At 45.7% G+C, this 23,857-nt stretch overlaps 1 protein-coding gene and 1 non-coding gene across 2 annotated transcripts in view; one reads left to right on the top strand and one right to left on the bottom strand.

The window, feature by feature from the left end:
- LOC126281336 (helix-loop-helix protein 3-like) overlaps positions 1–23,857 on the top strand; it is an 85,742-nt gene that overhangs the window by 38,378 nt on the left and 23,507 nt on the right. Inside the window, exons 3-4 of the mRNA XM_049980216.1 lie at positions 5,429–5,600; positions 23,481–23,585. Of these exons, the coding sequence (XP_049836173.1) occupies positions 5,429–5,600; positions 23,481–23,585 (277 nt within the window). The remainder of the gene's footprint in view (positions 1–5,428; positions 5,601–23,480; positions 23,586–23,857) is intronic.
- On the bottom strand, positions 19,167–19,240 carry Trnai-uau (transfer RNA isoleucine (anticodon UAU)). The gene has a single exon. It is a non-coding gene; the product is annotated as a tRNA-Ile (tRNA).

The following is a 23,857-nucleotide window of genomic DNA, read 5'->3' as shown; positions in this document are numbered from 1 at the left end:
CCAAGAGCGAGAATTTTTGTTTTCCCTGTATGTTCACCCTTCAGTGTTGTACAATTGAAAGGCACCTTGATCGTAGAAGTCTGCATTCCAGGAAAAAGGCAGTAGTTATTCGGTGCAGTGTCAGGAGAATACGGGGAGACAGACAAAATTTAGTAGCGGCAAGAACCAGCATGTGTGACCATGTACTGTGGAGAATTAGCTGCGGCGTCGTTGTGGAGTGAAAATACCCAACTGTAAAACTCCCCGCGACCCTTCACTTTGTCAGCATCCAGTAACCACTTCCTTAGATCTCGGTAGTATGCTGCTGTGACCGTTTCCACCTTACCAGCGTAATCTATTAGCATCATACCTCGCAGTAAAGGAAAAAAACCTCGTCTTTGCCTGGGGAACGTAGTGATACTCCCAAAACGCACCCACGATGATTGGTGCTTAGCAGCCAGTCGTATATATTGGTCTCTTACAGTTACAACATTTTAGTTGTAGCCTCGGGCTTTCTTAAGTGCAATGATCGATTGCAGAACACAGCTAGCGGCGGATTTGTCAAGTTCAAAATTTCGTACCCGATGTTGAAAACTGATACTGATTTTCAGTTTTTCCACTGTCTGTTGGACTGTGATACACCGATCTTCGAGCACTATGGCCTCCACCTCCCCTACGATTCCCAATTCTTCCCAGAGAGACAGTCTACCGTTTTCTTCTTCGTTGTTCAGGCTTGTGTTCATCACACACTTGTCATTTGCCGGTGGATTGTTGCAGTACACGAACGCACGATGAAGTGGTCTAGCATTCTTTCCCGTCAAAGCAGAAAACGAATTACCACACGGTAATCCACGCTACCAATGACATCGCCATTTTGTTTTGGCCCCACTAGCAGACTGGCAGGGTGCTGCAGTGCGGGGATTTCGACGTGTATCAGGATTGCAAACAATCCAACATAAAAATAATTACATAACTTTGTTTTTTTCGATTTGATAATTGAAACTTCGTGTCTCCTGTCGTAAGTTAACACCATACTACACTACTTGCTCAAACTTGTGCTTCCTCTTGCAAAATCGAAAGTACCCCTATTAAGAATGATTTGTCATATAGTCAATTATGCAGAGTCTTAGCGGTATAAATACAAATGTTTTTATTGCTGAGGACAATCTACTGAACAACGTTACTTTAGTATTTAAATCATTTGCAAACTAATAATTACAAGTATTAGGAGTGGTACGTTTTTAGACTGGTTAGTTTCTACAAGGGTTGCCCAGAAAGCAAACCACCGCATTTTTTTTTTCTTCAACAGATCCTTATTGAAAATAATGAGAATTACACACACGAAAGGTTGGTGTTTTATCTACACACCCTATTTTTTCACGTAATTTCCATCCCGCTCTGTGGCCTTACTCCAGCGCCCAACAAGGGCGTGTATGCCCTGTCGGTACCAATCCATGTCCTGGTGGCGGAGTCAGTGCTTCACTGTGTGAATCACCCCCTCCTCGTCCTAAAAATGTCTTCCACGAATGGAATCCTTCAATGGCCCAAACAAGTGGAAGTCCGAGGGTGCTAGGTCAGGGCTGTCAGGTATGACAGCCGTGGACGGTCTCCTGACCGCTGAAAATCGTGGAGCTCCGCCGAACAAACTTTTGATTACCTACCGTCCGTGCCCAGCGACTAACTGTACTTCCGTCGACATCAGATGAGCCATACACTTTGCACAAGCGTATGTGAATATTCTCCACAGTTTCTTTCTCTGCAGTTAGAAATTCGGTGACGGCACGTTGCTTGTAAAGCTACGCTATCAGTCGCAAGTGGCGGAAAGTAGCGCGTTTACTCAGGAGACTTCAAATAATACATACGTAACGTTTCGCATTCGTATTATTGTTTTCGGTTGAGAAAAGAAAATACGGTGCATTACTTTCTGGCCAGTCCTCGTACATGTGGAAAGAGCAACCCATTAATGCTTTTTCCCCTGGGCCCCTGGTTAGGTTCAAATGGCTCTGGGCACTATGGGACTTAACACCTGAGGTCATCAGTCCCATAGAACTTAGAACTACTTAAACCTAACTAACGTAAGGATATCACACATATCCATGCTCGAGGCAGGATTCTAACTTGCGACCGTAGCAGTCGCGCGTTTCCAGTCTGAAGCGCCTATAACCGCTCGGCCACATCGGCTCGCCCAGGTTAGGTGTTGAAGGATGTATACATATACGCAAAACGGTTAGTGTGTACTGACAGGCCTAGACTGTTCAGGGCTGTAGCTACGACCGTGCAGAAAACATCAGGTAGTAAATTATGTAAAGAGTGTGCTGGAAGACTGTTAGACCCAGAGGCAAGACAACTAAGACTCTGAAGTGGATACGCACAAAGGAACCTATGATCACAATATCTACACATACCCTTAACGACCTCTACATTGGATGTGATACAACACACTACCGTTATAAGGCAGAATGAGATTTGTAGCGTACATCGATGTGTGTGAATGCACAGTGCCAAATTTGGCAATTACCGAGATTTAGCCTTTTAAGAGTCGTTTCTTATTAGTCCCACGATTGAATGGAATGCAGTCAACGAATAACCGAAAACAGTTCTTCATTTTAAAAAGCACATACACGTATACGTTTTATGCCAATAAATTTTATTCTGAAAGTGTACCCCAATAGGAAATTGCTACTAAGATTGTCATAATGATTTCTCTGATGAATATTTTAGGAGCCGACGTTGGCCAAGGTTGCTATGGGTTAGTTAGGGACCCGAGCCGTGGTGTGGGAGTGATCCGTTGCTACATCCAGAGACGTCAGTAACACAGCGATATCTAGAATGACACTTTATTGTCAGGATGAGTACGCAAATTAATGTAGTTGTTCCGTAGTGCCGAGTAGCGCTGTTCAGCGGGTACCGCAGGTGAATCAGCAGCAGCTGTCAGTAGGCATGCGGGCTGCAGCATGGGAAGTGAGTAGGCGTTGTCTGTTGCTGGGCGTTGCAGGGCGGCTCGATACCTCATCGCTCTTGTGGACAGCTCGTCGTGTGCTTAGGCGAGTGAAGCCGACTGCACGTTTTAGGAGGACAGTTTTCGTGAAGGACAGGCCCTGCTCTCCGATCTTGGAACGGCCAAGACTACAGCAGATGCTCACGGAATGACCAAGAAGCTGCCCACATGCGCCACGTCATCTCATACATTGACGGTATACCGTGTTGACTCGTCCGTTCTGAGCTGACCTATTTCTCTCTGAGCTCGCCAAGTAACGATTTCAAAAAATTTAAGAATTTTATAAACACTTTTGGAACAGTGATCAAAAAGTTTTAAAAATTTTTTCTTTCAAAAGTTCTGTCTTGATCACACCAGATATGCTTCAAGAACATGGGTGACCGGTTTCGGGCATATCACATGACCATCATCAGACCTCTAATTTTATTTAGAAAGTAATAGAAACCTTACTAGATTGACAATAAAATATGACAAAATGCTTATAAGGATAGAATACAATAAGACTTGTCATATCCATGGCAACCTTCGAAGATGGTAGGTAGAGCATTCTTCTCAGCTGCTGTGATGTCAACTGGTGCCAGCAAGCGACGGGCATGCGCTTAAATACGAAGATGCTCCGCCTACCTCTTCTCCCTCTACCTCACATCAACCTATCAGTATAAAACAGGTTCACATAACCGTCAAAATGTAAAAAAAAAAAAAACGAAGTACAATAATAACATAAAAATAGTTATGTATAAAATATCTCTTTACAACCATGGAACTACTTAAATATTGTATAAAATATCGATTAAAAGCTTTAAAAATAACTGTACAGACGATGTATACTCAGTGTGCCCTCTATGGGCTAAGGTGGTACTACCACAATGGTTTCAAAGTCAACGATGTTGTAAAGGTCTTTGCCATTGTGGCATCATATCGATATGATGCACACTGAATCCGATTTTGGGTGCAACAATATACTGAAAACAGGCACAATGAAGATTTATATGGACTTAATGTAAGTGTTAAGGCTTACGAAATCTCCCAGATAAGCCTGTGGAATATTGTCCGATTCCTCCACAGCGGCGTCTGTTGCGCCCTGTACGGACTCTGGTGCGTCAGGACTATTACAAACCGCTCGTTTTAGCAAGGGCCGTGCATTCTCAATGAGGTTAGAGCTGCAGAATATGGAGGCTATACCATTCAACTGATTCTATGCTCCACTAGGAAGGTCTTCACAAGATTATGACGAAGGAGACGTTCACTGTCGTCCATCAGGGTGAAATTCCGCTCCAATACGTTCATGAAATGGAGTGACAATGCGTGCAAAGGATATCATCCCGATATTTCACACCAGTCATCCTCCCATGTAATGGCACAAAGGGTGGCCGTTGCCGTTCATAATTTCTATCGAAAACATGACTGAACCGCCTTGATAAGAATAGCGGTCTACGATACAGTTAGGGTGTAAATGTCGTCCTCGTTGCCTCCATATACGATGATCAGTATTGCCAGTGTGCAGACTGACAGGCGTCTCATTTGAAAAGAGCGTTGTGTCCCATTGCGGCCTATTCCACAAAAAGAGGTTTCGTGCAAATGCTAGACGAGACCCGCTGAAAACTCGATTTGGAAGAGGAGCCTTGTGAGATCTTCTAGCACGCAATCCTTGCTCATGGAGCCTATTTCTCATTGTTTGTGTTGACTTTTGCACTCTTACAGCTTTTTGGAACTGCCGCCGTAGACGTGTAGCAATGCCTTGAAGGTATCTGCTTGCTTTTATACACATATATTGGCGCCGTATACTTGTTGTTTTTCTTCCACGGGCACTTCTATAACGATCCTCAACTGATCCTGCCGATAGGAATTTGTTCCTGATTCTAGAGATATCACTTTGACTCACAGTGACATAGAGTGCGACATACACCTGTCTCACTCCCTGCTCAATGAGAGTGAGTATACAGAGCCTCTAATCATACGCTACTGTTGCTTTAACCCTCCTGCTGTAACACTTCTGTCGTAATGATACACAGAACAAGTACTGCGATGTTTATAGGTGACGCGGTTGCCGTGGACTGAACCTACAGTCCCTTCACGGTACAAGTATCGTTTACACTAGAATAATACTACAAACAAACGTATTTATGGATCAAAACGCCCAGTATTAAGGATTCGCCATATGCAACAATTATTTTGAGCACTATGTTTTAGATTAAGTAGTAATAGGCATCAGAAAAGACTGACAGAACTTCGATTCTTATTGTGTTATTAGACAACACTGTTTACACTAATTGGATTGACTACGACCGTTGTATATCATTTTGTCTTGTGATTATAATTGTTAATTGTATAATTTATGGAATGTATGATGAGTCATATCTATACTGCGGGTCATAAAGGTAGTGCAGCAAATAAATAACTACTAATAATGCACGGACTGTTGGTGATACTGAGTGCTGCCTGGTTTTGCAGCGGGCGCCGCGTCAGCAAGGTGAAGACGCTGCGACGCGCCATCGACTACATCCGGCAGTTGCAGCTGCAGCTGCAGCTCCACGCCGCCGGCGAGTGCCTGCACCCGCAACGTCCTGACGTCGACGACGACGTCTCTACGTCGCCGTGGACACACATCCCCGACTGCTGTGAAGTAGGTCTCTTCCTGCTCGACCCTATTCTCTGCGCCTTCCGGGGTGGCCGAGCGGTTCTAGGCGCTATAGTCTGGAACCGCGTGACCGCTACGGTCGCAGGTTCGAATCCTGCCTCTGGCACGGATGTGTGTGATGTCCTTAGGTTAGTTAGGTTTAAGTAGTTCTAAGTTCTAGGGGACTGATGACCTCAGAAGTTAAGTCCCATAGTACTCAGAGCCATTCGAACCTTTTATCTGCATCTGCACCTACATCTGTTTGTCGCGAATTCCTGGCATTGGATATATATTTAACTGGGCCATGTATTAAGGTTCACTTTCTTTCCTCTCGCAGATGGAGCATAGAAAGAGCGAACGACAGTATGCCTCTCTGTTGGTCAGTTGTGGATTTTGGGATGTTGTGGATGTTTTCTTTGGCTTGTAGGGGTTACTATTGTTCACCTACATTTGTACGCCTCTGTATTAATTCAGACATATTTGTTTGACCATTATGTTTCCCACAATCTACATTTTTCTTCACTTGTAATTTTGTCTCTTCGGTTCTTAATATGGATGTATTTTTTTTACTTTTACTGTCACGCATTGATTTGTTTGGCTTTGTAAATCCCCTTACTGTGAGTATTGGATTAGCTCGTAAACCTTGGGTGTTACCGCAACTCTTCGTATCTCTCTTTCGAACACAAATGTTTAGGTATGCAACATGTTTTTTATTACTGACCATGTTTTTTTCTTTTTTTGTTGGTTGTTACCTTGTGCTCTACTCTTATACTTAGGAAGGTGAAGTTTTTACTGGTTCCTTACGGTGTGATTTGATGTTATCTTTTCGCCAGCACACCACTTTTCAACTGGTTACATTTTTAGACCCTAACTGAAACATTCCCCAGTTCATTTCTGGGATATTCGACGCGTGGCAGGTTGCAATCTCAACCCAGCTTCCGGTAGTTTGTTCCAGGCGGTTCGTGGTGATACTCCGTCCGAAACCTCTGCCCGAATTTCAGGTATACTTGGAAGGAGAGGCAGCATTGGTGGTATTTTTTGTTTTGTTTTATTAACCGCAAAGTCGATTTTCGGTCACTTAGTGACCATCCTCAGTGCTGTAATATACAATTAAAATTGGTAGGTGTTGTGGTTGGCAGGAGAGCCAACACCCTGTTACTAGAGGAGACCGAAAGGCACGCGTTTTAGCACACGCAGGCGGGCGTGAGGTCTGGAACAGGACAAGGAAATTAGAATTTAGAAAAACTGACGTAGCTGGTGGAATACTTAACTTTAATCCATTAATGATGAACGTCGGTTTTGACGGTACATAGTATACAATATCAATAGTAACTGATAATGGCGCCTTGCTAGGTCGTAGCAAATAACGTAACTGAAGGCTATGCTAACTATCGTCTCGGCAAATGAGAGCGTATTTATTCAGTGAACCATCGCTAGCAAAGTCGGCTGTACAACTGGGGCGAGTGCTAGGAAGTCTCTGTAGACCTGCCGTGTGGCGGCGCTCGGTCTGCAATCACTGATAGTGGCGACACGCGGGTTCGACGTATACTAACGGACCGCGGCCGATTTAAAGGCTACGACCTAGCAAGTGTGGTGTCTGGCGGTGACACCAGTGCCTACCAATTTCAATTGTATATTACAGCACTGAGGATGGTCACTAAGTGACCGAAAATCGATTTTTCGGTTAATAAAACAAAACAAAATACGACCAATGCTGTCTCTCCTGCCAAGTATATCCATTATCTGGTCGTGGTGCACTGGACACTCCATGGAGTCGCCAATCAATCGAATTTCAGGTGTTGTCATCCGCCTGTTCATCAGATCCAGTCGAAGATCCAGTCGCATACTCTGGAGGCGCACTCGTTCTCCTTTCTGCTACTACGGGTATACTCCACAGGCCGCCTGACGATGCGCGGCGGTGGGTACTTTGTGTAACACTCTCACTTCTCAATTATCCTGTTCCGGTGGTGTATGGCTCACGTGAAAAATGATTGTTGGTAAGCCTCCGTGCGGGTTCGAATCTGTCTGATTTGATCTTCATGGTTTCTTCGAGAGATATACGTAAGGTGAAGGGATACATTGGCTGAGCCTTCTAGGAACGTACGCTCTCAGTGTTTTAACTACGGAAGAAACCGGTCATGCAGAATGCTTCCCTTACAGCATCTGCTACTGGATTCGACTGAGCACCTCAGTGACGCTTTCGCGCTTACAAGATGAACCTGTAATGAAACGTGCAGCTGTTATTTCGATCACCTCTGTTTCCTATATCTATCTTACCTGGTACGGATCCCAGACTGATGAGCAGTATTCTTGGAGAACATGAACAATATCATCTTGATGAAGCTCTTTTGTCTGTGTTTGCTTTAACAATAACATATGTTTGGAGTTTTTCTTTACAGTTTGTCACCTGCAACTAAATACAACTTAAGGTAGGTAAAAACATTTACGTAAAAATTACGATTTCTAAACTGTTAGGGCTATGCCTGAGATAAATAACTCATGTGAAAGGTTTGTGTGTGTGTGTGAAAAGAAAGAGGGAGAGAGAGAGTAGGTTTGATGATTTATCATTATTATGATAATTATAATTATTTATAGTTGTGTGTATGTATGTGTCTGTTTGTACATGTAGGGAGGGGGGAGGGAAGAAGTTCTATTGGTTGGTTTTATCTAATAATTCCTTAAGGGCAGAGAACAGAGTTCCATTGCAGAGAGCTGTGTATTCATTTATTACTTGCTTTCCTTCAACTATGACTTTTTGTATTTGATAATTTTCTTCAATTATTAGTTTTTTTGTGGCGGCTGTAGCTGCATTTGAGAATTATGAAATCAGTGTTGAAGTCTGTTGGGCTACGTGTACTGTCCATAAGGTGTTCAGCAAATGTAGAATGACAGCTGTTACTTTTTAATGCTCTTCTGTGTTCTGTGTATCTAGTATTAAAGTTTCTGCTTGTCTGTCCTATATAAACTAATTTGCAGTCCAGACACGTTACTTGATAAATGCTAGATGTGTTGTGTTTGTCTGTGCTTTCTTTTCACACACACACACACACACACACACACACACACACGCGCGCGCCTCTCTGAGAAATTCAAAGCAACCGCCAAAGACATCTCCAACTGTCTGCCATCTTGTTTTTACACCTTCTACTGTTCCACTGTCCGCCATCTTGTTACTACAGCTGTAAACAGTTACAGTGACAGCGACAGCGACAACTCAATACATAGAACATGAGAATGAAGAAGATGACAAAAAAACAAAGTGTAAGTGAAACATAATGTAAATAGATACAAACACACACACACAACTTTCACATGAATTATTAATCTCAGTCATAGCCGTAACAGTTTAGAAATCGTAATTTTTTGCGAAAATGTTTTGCCTACATTAAGTTGTATGTAGTTGCAGGTGACAAACTGTAAAGAAAATACACTCCTGGAAATGGAAAAAAGAACACATTGACACCGGTGTGTCAGACCCACCATACTTGCTCCGGACACTGCGGGAGGGCTGTACAATCAATGATCACACGCACGGCACAGCGGACACACCAGGAACCGCGGTGTTGGCCGTCGAATGGCGCTAGCTGCGCAGCATTTGTACACCGCCGCCGTCAGTGTCAGCCAGTTTGCCGTGGCATACGGAGCTCCATCGCAGTCTTTAACACTGGTAGCATGCCGCGACAGCGTGGACGTGAACCGTATGTGCAGTTGACGGACTTTGAGCGAGGGCGTACAGCGGGAATGCGGGAGGCCGGGTGGACGTACCGCCGAATTGCTCAACACGTGGGGCGTGAGGTCTCCACAGTACATCGATGTTGTCGCCAGTGGTCGGCGGTAGGTGCACGTGCCCGTCGACCTGGGACCGGACCGCAGCGACGCACGGATGCACGCCAAGACCGTAGGATCCTACGCAGTGCCGTAGGGGATCGCACCGCCACTTCCCAGCAAATTAGGGACACTGTTTCTCCTGGGGTATCGGCGAGGGCCATTCGCAACCGTCTCCATGAAGCTGGGCTATGGTCCCGCACACCATAGGCCGTCTTCCGCTCACGCCCCAACATCATGCAGCCCGCCTCCAGTGGTGTCGCGACATGCGTGAATGGAAGGACGAATGGAGACGTGTCGTCTTCAGCGATGAGAGTCGCTTCTGCCTTGGTGCCAATGATGGTCGCATGCGTGTTTGGCACCGTGCAGGTGAGCGCCGCAGTCAGGACTGCATACGACCGGGGCACACAGGGCCAACACCCGGCATCATGGGGTGGGGAGCGATCTCCTACACTGGCCGTACACCTCTGGTGATCGTCGAGGGGACACTGAATAGTGCACGGTACATCCAAACCGTCATCGAACCCATTGTTCTACCAATCCTAGACCGGCAAGGGAACTTGCTGTTCCAACAGGACAATGCACGTCCGCATGTATCCCGTGCCACCCAAGGTGCTCTAGAAGGTGTAAGTCAAATACCCTGGCCAGCAAGATCTCCGGATCTGTCCCCCATTGAGCATGTTTGGGACTGGATGAAGCGTCGTCTCACGCGGTCTGCACGTCCAGCACGAACGCTGGTCCAACTGAGGCGCCAGGTGGAAATGGCATCGCAAGCCGTTCCACAGGACTACATCCAGCATCTCTACGATCGTCTCCATGGGAGAATAGCAGCCTGCATTGCTGCGAAAGGTGGATATACACTGTACTAGTGCCGACATTGTGCATGCTCTGTTGCCTGTATCTATGTGCCTGTGGTTCTGTCAGTGTGATCATGTGATGTATCTGACCCCAGGAATGTGTCAATAAAGTTTCCCCTTCCTGGGACAATGAATTCACGGTGTTCTTATTTCAATTTCCAGGAGTGTATCACTGTAAAAACGTAATACAGCAGGAAAACCACACCATGTGGTAAGAAGGTATGAATACACAATTTTATGTGCTCTTCAGAAACCTATAATTACGATTTAGTAACTAATATTTATATGTATTTAAACAGTAAAGCACATTCTTTATGTTTAACAGCCATAATAATAAATAAACCACTGATGATGCTGCAACTGCAGTGAAACATTTCTGGGACATAAAAAATTGTGTCTTGTTTAAAGCGGACCCCACTCAAAACATATGTTATGAACAATATCCATAACAACATCAAGTTCACGAAGGGGGTAGAGATAGATGGTGCCTCGCCAATCCTTGAGCTTCTTGTCTGTCGTAAATCAAATGACTGCCTATACCACAGTGTTAACTGGAAATCCATCCAGGTAGCGATATCTGCACGCTACCAGCTAACGCGACAGAAACGTTCTGTTCTGGGGAACTTGGTGCATCGAGCAGAAGCCGTCTTAGACCCTAAAAACCTGCCGAAGGAACTGAGTCACGTATGGACAGTATAAAAGAACAAAAACTGCAACAGGTGATAACCGCGAAAGTACTCATGCACCCCAGACCATAACTCCAGGTGCAGATTCAGTGTCTAGCACGTAGACGGGCTAATTGCAGGTCCTCATCTACCTAGCTCAGATGTACACACGCTCAACATCTACTGTAATAGCTAGTTTTCATTGTACTATGTTTAGTGAAACATGATATGTGCATTTCTGTAAGTGTAGTGCTATCGCTGAACCATTGCACGTGCCGTCATGACTGTATCGGAGGCACATGAACCAGTTAGCTCTCTCTGGGCATATTCTTATTCCACACAAAAATAGTTCTACGAACGTCTTTCAGTCCATAATATGACACGATGCTCTACAGCGGCGAAACGCGAAGTAATATTTTCCCAACCAAAACTGTTTTATTCACGAGTAATCGTTTTACTGAGTTCTTTTATTTCCTTGAAAATTATGAGCTGCAAATTGTGTATGGTGAAGCCACTTACTTGCGAATGTTTCTTGTATTATTACTGTATTGTCTGTACACTTCGGCAGTGGTATGAACCTTTACTTTAACCTTTCTAGGAGAACAGAGTATCACGATGTATTACTAGCAATATGAAACCAAGTGTGCTCAATTCCGATTACCGAGTCGTCCATGTATTCTGATCTAGAATAGCCTTTGTTACTCTACTTTTGAACAGGACTTACGTTGTATGTGGTATTCTTAAAGTTAATGTGACTATCTGTAAACTGAATGTAAAGAATGGCTATCGACAGTACACAGAATTGTTTCCTCATGAGACAATCACGACACACTGGCTAACTGTCGCATGTTGAAAGCTGCCCCCTGTTAGAGAAACGAACGTATTGAATTACGTGAAAATTTTACAAATGAATACACTTTGCATCACAAAGTTCGGTTAGGCCCTAAGATTGATATTTACTGTCGGCGGTTAACTCAGCTCTGCTCTGTATTCTTAACTGTTTAACGTGAAATGTTGGCTCCATGATTCTGAAATAAATCGCTGCGAGGCTAATTGCCTTATCATTTACTTTAGACTGCTTTGGCAAACAGGAATTTTGTTAACTTTCCAAAAATGCAGCTTGCTGCCCACGCAGTATTGCAAGACGTGGCAGTGAAGTGATTCTGCGATTTGCAATACAACTGTGATGATAGTATTAATGAAATGTTTTGTGGAACAGTAAACAGTTTATATAAGATTGAAGTGGTTCAAATGGCTCTGAGCACTATGGGACTTAACTGCTGTGGTCATGAGTCCCCTAGAACTTAGAACTACTTAAACCTAACGAACTTAAGGACATCACACACAACCATGCCCTAGGCAGGATTCGAACCTGCGACCGTAGCGGTCGCGCGTTTCCAAAATGTAGCGCCTAGAACCGCTCGGCCACTTCGGCCGGCGATTGAAGTGGTATTCGGAATTCTGTAACTACACAGAAATGAATCTCATCGACATGGAACTGTAGTATTTCCCTGGTATTGCCATGTACAATGAAAACTGATTCAGACAAACAGTATTTAAGTTGAAAAATTTTTCTCTTCGTTTTCCTATAACATACTTTTAACTTAAAGTGTCGGTTGTCAAGTAATAATTAACATTCTGAACACATGACTCTTAATTCGCCTTAGATATCAAAACGTAGATATTCTGGCCAAAGTGTAATCTTTAGATTACAATAATTACTAGGCTAACACTTGGAGCAAATAAGAACTATATTCCTGTTACCGTCTTCCAAATGCGTCCACTTTCTATTTAATAACCATGAAATATTTATCTATCATCAGTCACAGCAGGGACTATCCCAAATACAATTCATTCACTGTTCAGCCCATCCGCCATCAAAGCTCGTCAACTCATCATTGACCCAACACGCTCTCTCTCTGCGCAACCGACTCACTCTGCCGTCTGCTACTCTTACGACCTCTGGTAGACAAAGAGCAATATACCATTCATGTGAATAGGCATTCAAAGATGCTCATAGTGGCAAAGATTTCAAACAGACTGTGTTCTTCATGGTATATAAACCTCTGTCCTTGAGTAATTTATTGTACAGATTAAATCTCCGCTAGGAAATATTATTTCAGGGCATTATTTCTTTTTTTTTTTTTTTGAGCGCTTGTAAGTAAAGCATGACGCTGTTACATGACCATGAAAATATCTTCTTTTTCTCCTACGTTTGCCCCGCATCGCTGCAGGGCCGTCGTGTTTAGTAACGGATTAGTTTAAGGGTTGGCTGGGTGACCTTCTTGTGTCGCCACGCAGTTACGCCCCGGGAGTGTATGTGTACGTCAACTGTGTGCGAATCGTGTAAATGAGGTGATATTCGCCTAGTGGTATGTGGGAAACCGCCTAAAACTAATTCATGTGAGCTGCAGTATCGTAAATAAGTATATATATCAGGACCCACTAATGTATTAGGTGGCGGGTTAACATGTATCGTGTACTTTTAAGAATAAAGAACTATAAAAAGATACAAGAAGAAAACGCGTAAAAACCACACCTAGGTTGGCCGGTTCACTGACCCTCGTCGTTAATCCGCTGGGGGTATTCGATCCGGCACCAGCGTACCTCTCCGTCGCGGAAGCGGCCCATTAACACGCAAAGCTACCCTTTTTTCCATTCTGTTCGTCTTCGTTCTCCTCTTTTGGTCTGACCGAATACCACATGGCGCCCCTTGAAATTTGTCGTTGATTATGTCAATCAGTTTTTCTTTTCTTTTTTTAATTACTGCAGACGGCAGTCAGCCTTCTGATCGAACACGCTGAGCTATCGTGCCGGCTGGGTGGGTTGGCAATGAAAAGATCTGTTAGTGGCAAAAGTGCTAACGTATTTTTAGTAACGAACTCAGATGTACATGCACAATCTCCAACTCTTTAAACTGATTTTTACAGTGAACTCGATTATTGTATTTAGTTAATATTGAAATGGCCCTTTTTATATTGTTGGAATATTGTGGCGATGTATGGTATTACTCCTTTTCTACATATTCATCCTTCATTGCGTCAATTTTTCCCAATGATGAATGACTTGTCGGAGACCCTGGTCCGGCCGGAGTGGTCGTGCGGTTCTAGGCGCTACAGTCTGGAACCGAGCGACCGCTACGGTCGCAGGTTCGAATCCTGCCTCGGGCATGGATGTGTGTGATGTCCTTAGGTTACTTAGGTTTAATTAGTTATAAGTTCTAGGGGACTGATGACCTCAGAAGTTAAGTCGCATAGTGCTCAGAGCCATTTGAACCATTGTTTTTGGAGGCCCTGATTGTTCAGAACGCGCTCTATCTCGAAAATCACGTCGTCTTTATGAAAATGTTTGTCACGCAATGGCTTCTTCTTAATGAGGAAGAAATCATTGAATACAACGTTGGGAGAATGTTTAGGCGGATTGAGAGCCAACATTTGATAGCCTAAAGTAACAGCATGTGTAGCTGTGTCCTGCGAAAATGAACTGGACCTTTATCGTAGATCTCTTCCTCTTGGCATTCTTCTGGAACCTCGTTATGAGATTTCGGTCGTATGCGCCGCCGATGGGTTGACCGTTATGTGGATAATTTCGTACTATGAAATGAAAACCCTTAGCTGCTTACAGGCGTTGACATACGTTATCGGGGACAGATGAAAATTTGTGCTCCGACCGGGACTCGAACCCGGGATCTCCTGCTTATATGGCAGGCGCCCTATCCATCTTTTTTTTTTCTTTTTTTTCCCCGCCGGGAATCGAACCCGGGAACCCGTTTTTTTTACCACTGCGCCACTTTTTTTTTTAATTTCTAATAAGACGCTACCCCTTTTTTTTCTGGACAGGAAAGGAAAAACTACAAAAAAATGTCTATTTGCCACCGCCACTTGTATTCTAACAAAAAAATAAAATTAAATGCACCTCTTCAGGCGTTGGCACCTATCTACACCTATTCCAAAACAACTAACCTGTTACTGCAAAGGTGTAGGAAAGGAAGAAAGTAGGGGGGAAGAAACATGACCGGGGCTGACATGGAGACTGGTGCGTATTCACGCAAAAGCAGTCCGGTCAGGCTCGTCGGGCAGCGACGCCAGACTTTCAGTTGGGAGCTAACAAAAAGTGCGGTAACTCTGTCTGGCACATGGAATAAGCCCACTCCACCACGCTCCCGCGGGAGGGCAAGGGAGGAATATTGAACTTTAAATAACATCCCGGCACAGACAAAGGATCCCATCGCCATCAACATACGACGTGCGAGGGTAATCGGAACCGGGAACACTTGTGCCACATGGGGGATGCGTGAGGCGTGATAAACATTCACGTATTGCGCGCGCTGTATAATGTCGAGGGATCGAAACCGGTGGTCCACAAGGCCAGCTCTGATCGTTTGTAGGAGACGTCGACCGTTGGTTGCCGCTGAGCGACGGAGGTCATTCATAAAATCAATGCCCAAACAGCGGACGCTGGTGGCCACACTTAGAGGAGCGACAGATCTTTCTGGTAGACCCTCACCAATGAGCAGAACCTTCGATTTGGAAATGTTAAGAGAACTGCCCGATGCCTCCCCATAAGTCGTCACCCAAGTCAGAGCAGCGCGAACATCGTCTTCATTGCGGAGGTAGAGGACTAGATCGTCAGCATAGGCTGTACAACAGAAGCGGTGCCCATGCAATGTCAGGCCCACCAGGCGTTGGCGAAGCCCCTGTAGGAGGGGCTCTAATGCCAAAGCATACAGTATCGTGGAAAGTGGGCATCCCTGTCGGACAGAGCGCTCGATCGCTAGAGGCGCGGTGAGGCGACCATTACAGAGTATTCTTGAAGTTGCGCCGCTCAAGAGCCGCATTACCACGGTGATTGTACGAACCGGAAAACCCATGTGTTGGAGGACCGATTTCAGAAAAGTATGGTCGACACGGTCGAAAGCTTGACGGAAGTCAAGCGATGCCAATGCGCCAGGTAAATGTCGCGAGCGCGCGAGCGCAATCATGTCCCTATAACGGCAAAGGGCCGTATGGATGTTGTTGTCACCGCCCAACGAAGTCTGATCAAGGGAGGTGACGGATCTTGCTGCCTTCTTGAGGCGTGAGGCCAACAAACGGGTGAAAATTTTCATGTCACTGTTGAGTAGAGTGATGGGCCGGTAATCACAGATCCGTGATCGCCCATGTGGCTTAGGGACCAGGATGATGACCCCATCAAGGAAGGTGGCTGGGATCATCGTTGTGGGTGACATCAATTCACGACAGATGGACGTCCAAGCAGGTAACAAAAGGTAGCTAAAATACTTGTAAAAGTCGAGGGGGAGGCCGTCAGGTCCAGGGGACTTGTTGGCAGCCCCCACCTTGATAGCATCTAGGACTTCATCAGAGGTCACTTGTTCCTGAAGTTCTTGAGCCACATCCTCTGGCATGGTGTTGACAGTCATTGCTGCCACCTCCTCAATTAAGGTCGGGGGATGAGGGACGGCAGCGAACAGTTGACGGAAATGAGAATAGAAAGCGTGACCAATGTCGCATTGCGTAGTGTGTCGTCGTCCTTCCGCATCTGTGAGATCGTGGATGAGGGTTCGACGACGACGTCGGCGTTCCCTGAGAAGGTGGTACATCGATGGCGTTTCATGAGGCATATGGTCACGGGTGCAGGATCTGACAAGAGTCCCTTCTAAGCGCCGTCGCGTGAGGGAAGTGATCTGCGCTTTAGCACGATGCACCATCATCTGACGATCAGGAGAGAAGGCCATCGAAGTGCAGTCACGAAGGACTGCATAATAAAAGTCCATGGTGCTCGCTTGCCAAGCTTTGAAGTCTTTGCCATATCCTATCAGCGCCCTGCGCAGAGCTGGTTTCGCGCATGATACCCACCACGATAAGGTGGATGCGTAGGCGGGGCGACGACGATGACAAAGTGCCCACGCATCCTCAACGATTCGTCGGCAGTCAGGGACAGTCAGGTGGGAAACGTTGAATTTCCACAAGCCGCGGCTGTGCCACACTTGTTGGCGGGCGAGGACGACATCGCAGATGTAGGCGTCATGGTCAGAGAAAGCCAGAGGCCATACTTCGGCATGTCGAGTGTCGGCAGCAAGGGAACGTGTGAGGTATATACGATCGAGACGACTAGATGAATGCGCCGTATAATATGTGAAACCTGCACGGGTGCCATGCACCTTTGTCCATGTGTCAACAAGCTGGAGTCTGTCGATGATGACGGAGAGGGCCGCACAAGGGGAATGATGCGGTAATTGATCTTCAGGCCTTTGCGTGGAGTTGAAATCGCCACCGAGGACCATATCATCTAGGGGACCCTCAAACAGCGGCGTTACCTCGTCAGCAAAGAAAGTGTGTCGATCACGACGTCGACTGGAGCCGGACGGCGCATATACATTGAGGATACGGACGCCGAACAGCGTGAGAGCCATACCCCTAGCATTAGCAAGGTACACTACATCTTCAGCAGGGAGTCCAGAACGGAGGAGGATGGCAACTCCACTACCGTTGTCAGAAGCATGGGAGATGTGTGCCACGTAGCCAGTGGGGGCATGGAAATCGGCGACAAACACTTCTTGGAGGAGGGCAATGTCGACATCAGCAGCATAAATGGTCTCACGGAACATTGCCAGTTTATGGGGGGCCCGAATGGTGGCCAGATTCATCGTCGCTATGCGGTAATGTTGGGGGCGTGCTCCCACCATTGGCACAGATGTTCCGGCAGAGATGTCTGGCTGGCGTGTAACATCTGACGTAGTCACCGTTGTCGTAATCACTGGCTGGAAGGTGGGTCAGGCACCTCCATGGGGCACTGCCTGATGGGAGGACCACCATCTCGAACTGCTCCTTCGTCGATATCATCAGCCCAGGAGACTGGAACAGACGGTGAGCGACTGTCACACTCCTCGAGGGCGAGTTGTAGCGACGCTGCTGTAGTGGGGTCCAGGGAGGCACCCTCCTTGGAATCCGTCATATTCGTGTGAGATCGTTCTTCAGATGGGACATCAGGAGCAGCCTCTCCTGTCGTCAGAACGCTCGAAGGGAGATCACTGTCGTGTATCAGCTCCACTGCCTGTGATGCCACATGAAGAAGTGTGTCGTCAGATGGCGTTTGACTCCTCTTCTTCCGTTTTCTGGGCGACCGTTGCTTTCGGAGGTGCTGTTCTGAATCAGAATGTGGATGTTCGATGTCCGAGGTCGCGCCAGTCTGAAGAAAGGCAGAGGTAGGCACCGCATTCGCGTCGATGTCCATCGAGCTCTGGAGAGTTGGTGGTGTCGTAGCCGTCAGAGGAGATGGTGCCGGTGAGGCCATGGCAGCACCGTCAGTTCCAGTGGGGAGTGCCGGGCGGAGAAGAGGTGCTTCCTGAAGTGACGCATCGGGGCTGCGTACGGCTGTGGCGTAGCTATCTGGTAAAGAAGCGGCCGTCACTTTGGGAGCTGAGTCACTGGTCGGGACCTGGAGCAAACGTCGGCGGAGACATTCTGACCGAACATGGCCCTCCTGTCCGCAACCGGCACACGTCCGCGGCTGGCCATCATACATAACGATGGCTCGCACGCCACCTATCAGCAGATAGGATGGTACATGTTTGGAGAGTTCGATTTTGATTTGGCGGACACCATTCAACACGTTGTATGTCGTGAATGTCTGCCATTTCTCCGCGATGTGCCCCACAACATTGCCATAGGGTCGGAAAGCTTCGACGACCACATCTTGCGGCACTTCGAAAGGGAGCTCAAAAACCCGGATTGTTCGAAGTCCGAAACCAGCGTGATCGACCGTCACCTCTCCAATATGCCCGTCAGAATGTTTGAACTTGAGGCCGCGTGCGTGTTGTCGAACTACGTTAGCACACGCTTCCTCCGTCGTCATCTTAATATAGACGATGCTGCTAGTGATAGAGAAATGAATACCTATCACTTCCTGAGGGTCCAGACGTAGCTCTTCGCGAATGAATTGCTCAATTTCAAAAGCGCGTGGTCTAGCATGTTCGGCTTGGAATGTTACTTTAACTGTCGCTCGGCGGTAACAGTGCGCCATGAAGTGCAATAGAAATGGACGCTACACAACACGAAATACCGCGACGCGGAAGTAAACAAACTACGGTGCGCTGTCCGGCGCGCGGAGCCGGTCCGCACGCGACCACGGCCGAAAGGCGACTGTAATAATTTCGTACTATGAAATGAAAACCCTTAGCTGCTTACAGGCGTTGACATACGTTATCGGGGACAGATGAAAATTTGTGCTCCGACCGGGACTCGAACCCGGGATCTCCTGCTTATATGGCAGGCGCTCTATCCATCTGAGCCACCGAGGACACAGAGGACAATGCGACTGCAGGGATTTATCCCTGGCACGCCTCCTGGAAAACCCACATTCTCAACGTATTGTCCCGCACTACATTCGTAGTGCCCCCGCCCATTATACTCTATACTCATTACTCGCGGCACGTTGCCAATTGCCGTAAGAGTTTTGGCTCTGTTTGTGTATATATATCAGAGGAGCCAGAGCCGCTGAGTGCCATACGAAGGATTTGGGTTCGATTCCCGATACTGTCAGAGGGCTTTCCTTGGAGGGGGCGGGGTGGGGGGACTTGAAAGGCTTACACTCAGCGTCGTGAGACCAACTGAGAAGCTACTTGATTGAGGTGTAACGACTCCATGGTACAAAAGCTGACAGCGGCTGGAAGAGCGGTGTGATGACCCTGTAACCCTCCATACTGCATGGAATGACGCCATTATCAGAGGATGACACGGCGGTCGGTCGTTACCGATGGGCCCGTCATGATCTATGGATGTAATTTATGTTACCACGCCAAGAGACTCAGCATAACCTCTTCCGATGACGGTTAGGTCGTCACCTTTTCGACATTGGTGAATCCATATGTTTCCAATGTTAATTTGCTCGTTTGCACCTATGTTCAGCACTCGTGCATGGTAGTAATGCGGCTGAAGTAGTCAGCTGGATTGGCCTGACACAGCCGCAACGTATCTACTGTGGCCTCTGTTCGGTTAGCTATCTGGATGTGTGTCAGCAGCCGCGGAGCCAGTGGGTGGCGACATTTGTCAACGTTAAAAACGTAATGCAAGATGTTGAAAATTGATCCCTGACTTGTTTTCAATTTCTTTCCCAATCGCCGTTATTCTGGGGCACCGGTCTTCAGCCACCATGGCCTTCACCCCCCATGCGACCCTCGTGTCTTCACAGAGGGATAGTCTCTCACTTTGTTCTTCAGCATTCACAGTTATTTGGCTATATTTAGGTCAGTGATATGGGTCTGTAATTCAGTGAATTTTGATGTGACATGTGCTAGTTTCCAGTCTTTAGGAACAGACCTTTCGTCAGGTGAGCGGTTGTACATTATTGCTAAACAGCTACACGCCCGTAAGGTTACATCCATGAAGATGAATTACACCAAAATTCCTGTAAGGGGCAATCAAAATGTTTTCGTTCGAAGCCCGTACAGTCTAGAATCGGTATGCCAATCATGCAATGTCGCCGTGGGCATTGAGGCAATCATAGTACCGACACACTAGGTTGAAGATACCCATTTTATAAAACACCTTGTTCTGCTGCGTAAAGAAGTCCAGAACTGTCTGTTGCACATCCTCGTTGGATAGGAATCGTCGACACTTTTAGTCCTTTTCGAAGCACTGAAGGCGTCATAATCACATACAGAGAGGTCAGAACTGTAGGACGGGTGTTTCAGTGTCTCCCACTTCAGTTGGCGTGATGGATGAGGCGTTTTGTGTCGAGTTGTGAACAGCACAGAATTTGGCCCAACATTCCACAACGGTTCTTTTCAACAGACGTGCTGCCCCATACAAATTATTCATTCTCGGACGGCCGTCTACCGATTTTGTCCTTCGGCAGCCAAAAAAAGAATAACATTGAGTTGGTCCTGCTCGGATGCGTTCGGTAAAAACGTCGCCGTAGTTCATGTTTCCGCATTTATTGTACGTACATCGGAAAGACGCAAATGTCATACCAATCCATTGCCTACCTGTCGGTGCTCATATACCCACATCGGAGTCCTGCTACGTTGCATATAGCCTGCAGCAACGTCCTCAAACGAAAAATTTTTGACCACCCCTTGCAAACGTCTTTGGAAATTGAGGGTTCCATCCCCCGGGAACTGATGACCTGACTTCGACCGAATGCAGGCATTAAACTCGTGCTTTGTTGATACTACGTGCGTCCGTTCTGAAATTTCCAGAAGAAATCAATATTTTACGTTCATGTAGTACCGCAGTAGTTAAGGAAGATATTTCATCAAACTTGCTGGAGTGCCGCGATCTAGGCAACCCGGCTAACACTGCGGGAGGACAGAATATCTGCATGGTAGGCGCTACCCACTCAAAGAGATCCGACTGCCTGAGCAAACCAAGATACAAGGACTATTCGGAATGTAAGGAACGATAGGTCGCGAAATATAAACCACAGTGAAAATCAAAAGTGTTTTATTTGCAACAGTTAGCTACAACCTCCAGCTACTTATCTCCATAGTCGCCAATCCGACGTTTGTCGCTGTACCAGCTTTCCAGTACCCTCGTTATAGAAGGCGTCCGCCATTGCTTTCCGCCAATTCTGTACGCTGGCCTACAGTTCGATGCCTGTGCCAAAATGTTGTCTTCACATCCAGCGGTTCATGTGAGCAGAGATGAAACTCAGAGGGAAACAATTACGCGCTGTATTGTGGGTAATCAAACGTTTCCAATTGAAAACGATGGAGGGGCATCTTCATTGCCCCTGCAGAATGCGGCTGAGAATTGTTGAAGAACAAACCGCGCGACAGTTATGTAATGTTGGCTGCATAGCTTCAGGTGAAATTTCTCACCAGGCCCTCGTACTTGTCGGGAGACACTATTGTTCTAGTTATCTTTATGTGCTCACTGTGTGCTTAAAAGCAACGCGATAGACGGGCATACTAGAGATACTGCCCAACACCTGTGCAAAACTTCATAGGATTTTCACTGTGGTTTCCATTTCGAGACCGATCCTTCTTTACTTTCCGAATAACCCTCGTATTTAGATTCGACGTCACCGATCAAGCCAGCTGTATTACAATGAACACACGTTGTTTTAGCACCTCGCCGACAAACTCGGGGAAGAGGGTAGGTCACACAATAATGATCAGCTATTGTTAAGGTACGTATTCTTACACAGTTATGTCCACTGGTTAAGGTGCATTGGACGTCATACGCCAGATGTTACGGTTAACACATCGTTAGCTGTTGTTCTGTTTTGAAGCCGTGATCATGAATCTTATTAGTTATCGTTATTTTCATCTGAGTTACTGGAAACCACATGAATTAAGAAGAGTTTAAACTGTATGAGATAATTATGTGACCCGGGAGAAAATGAAACAGATGATAGTGTCATCACCGAGTAACCATTTCCTAAGTAGGTTATATAAGCGCTACAGTATCCCTGATGCAATTTATAGACACTTTGATAAAAAAAGCCGTCTCCATCCTAGGTAATTACGTGGATACCTTGGGGAATGCTGTTTCGAACTTACATATCTTGACACCGATTTACGACGTTCTTGCACATACAGAAATTATCGCGTTATTGAAGCCAGAGTGGAACGTAGGAACCAAGATAGGCGTGCCTTGATTAAAAAAATGGACTCGTATTCGTGAGAGACCTGGTACAAATCCCCGTTTGATTACTCTAGTTCGAATTTTCCCTATGCTGCCGTCAGAAAACATTATTCTCATCTTCTATTTAATTAAATCATTTAATAATTTGTGCTGAACGCCACATTTGCTTCAGAAACGCTGAATCTGGTTTCCTGATCAAAACTCTCATCTGTTTTTTTTCTCCTTTCTTCGTACGCATGCTGCTAGATAACATAACCCAATCTTATATTATCTCACATAAATGTGAGTATGACGTCACCATAACCACATTATGGTAGTGAAGTCTAGAGTAACCGACCGCACACCGCGCGTTGGGGAAGAACAGCGAACAGCGGAATCCTCAGAGTCTTATATGGTCGTTTAATGTCAAATTTCAGTGTGAGATATGGATGTTTACTGGCTGTTCATTCGGTTAGTGATACCAGAGGTTATTTATTTCTAATTAATCAAAGGAAGGTTGAATATAGCTATAATTTCAAAAAATTTTACGTACTCATACAAAATGTATTTCTGAAATAATTTATTTACTCCTATAGTGTAACATACTCATTTTATAACTGTGGAGATATTTGTATTAAATTTGTTTGATACGAAAAAGTGCTGCCGTCAGAAAACATTATTCTCATCTTCTATTTAATTAAATCATTTAATAATTTGTGCTGAACGCCACATTTGCTCCATAGAATTTGGAATTATCCTTAAGATCTTTCGGATCAGAGGCGGTAGAAGAGGGAAATGAATTGAACCTTATATGAACCACTAGACGAACCATTCTCTTAAGATTTGTTAATTAAGAAGCTTTAGAACTTCCTCAATTTCAAAAGACTAATTAAAAATGTTTTGAAAGAAAAAAAGTATCTAATAGAATATATATTCATGAGCGTATTATTTAGCGTGTAACTCTGTGCTTAGTTGCAGACGAGCGACAAAGAGAATTCGACGTCGGGCCACCAGTTTCCGTCTCCGCAGCAATGCCAGTATACCGTTCCTCGGCAGGAGAACAGCGATACTGACAAGGTTAGTCATCAGTACTTTACTACCCACGTAAAAAGGACAAGGGTAGTTTTATGACACTGTTTAGTGCGGAATGGTTAGTTATCGAGTAGTCACGTGTCGCAAGATAAAGCCATACACGTCTGCTTTTCAGTTATTTTTACACCGCTGCTCAGGCAACAGTTTTTCCTTTCATGTGCAATAAATGTAAATTTGTCTACCGCGACCATTACAACATCGTAAAAATTATGCAGACCATACTTGTCATACTAATTGTTTGCTCTAATTACATTACC

Source organism: Schistocerca gregaria, chromosome 7, assembly GCF_023897955.1.
Source record: "Schistocerca gregaria isolate iqSchGreg1 chromosome 7, iqSchGreg1.2, whole genome shotgun sequence".
NCBI lineage: Eukaryota > Metazoa > Arthropoda > Insecta > Orthoptera > Acrididae > Schistocerca > Schistocerca gregaria.
The sequence above is the reverse complement of the archived record's forward strand: the minus strand, read 5'-3'. Positions and strand labels throughout refer to the sequence as shown.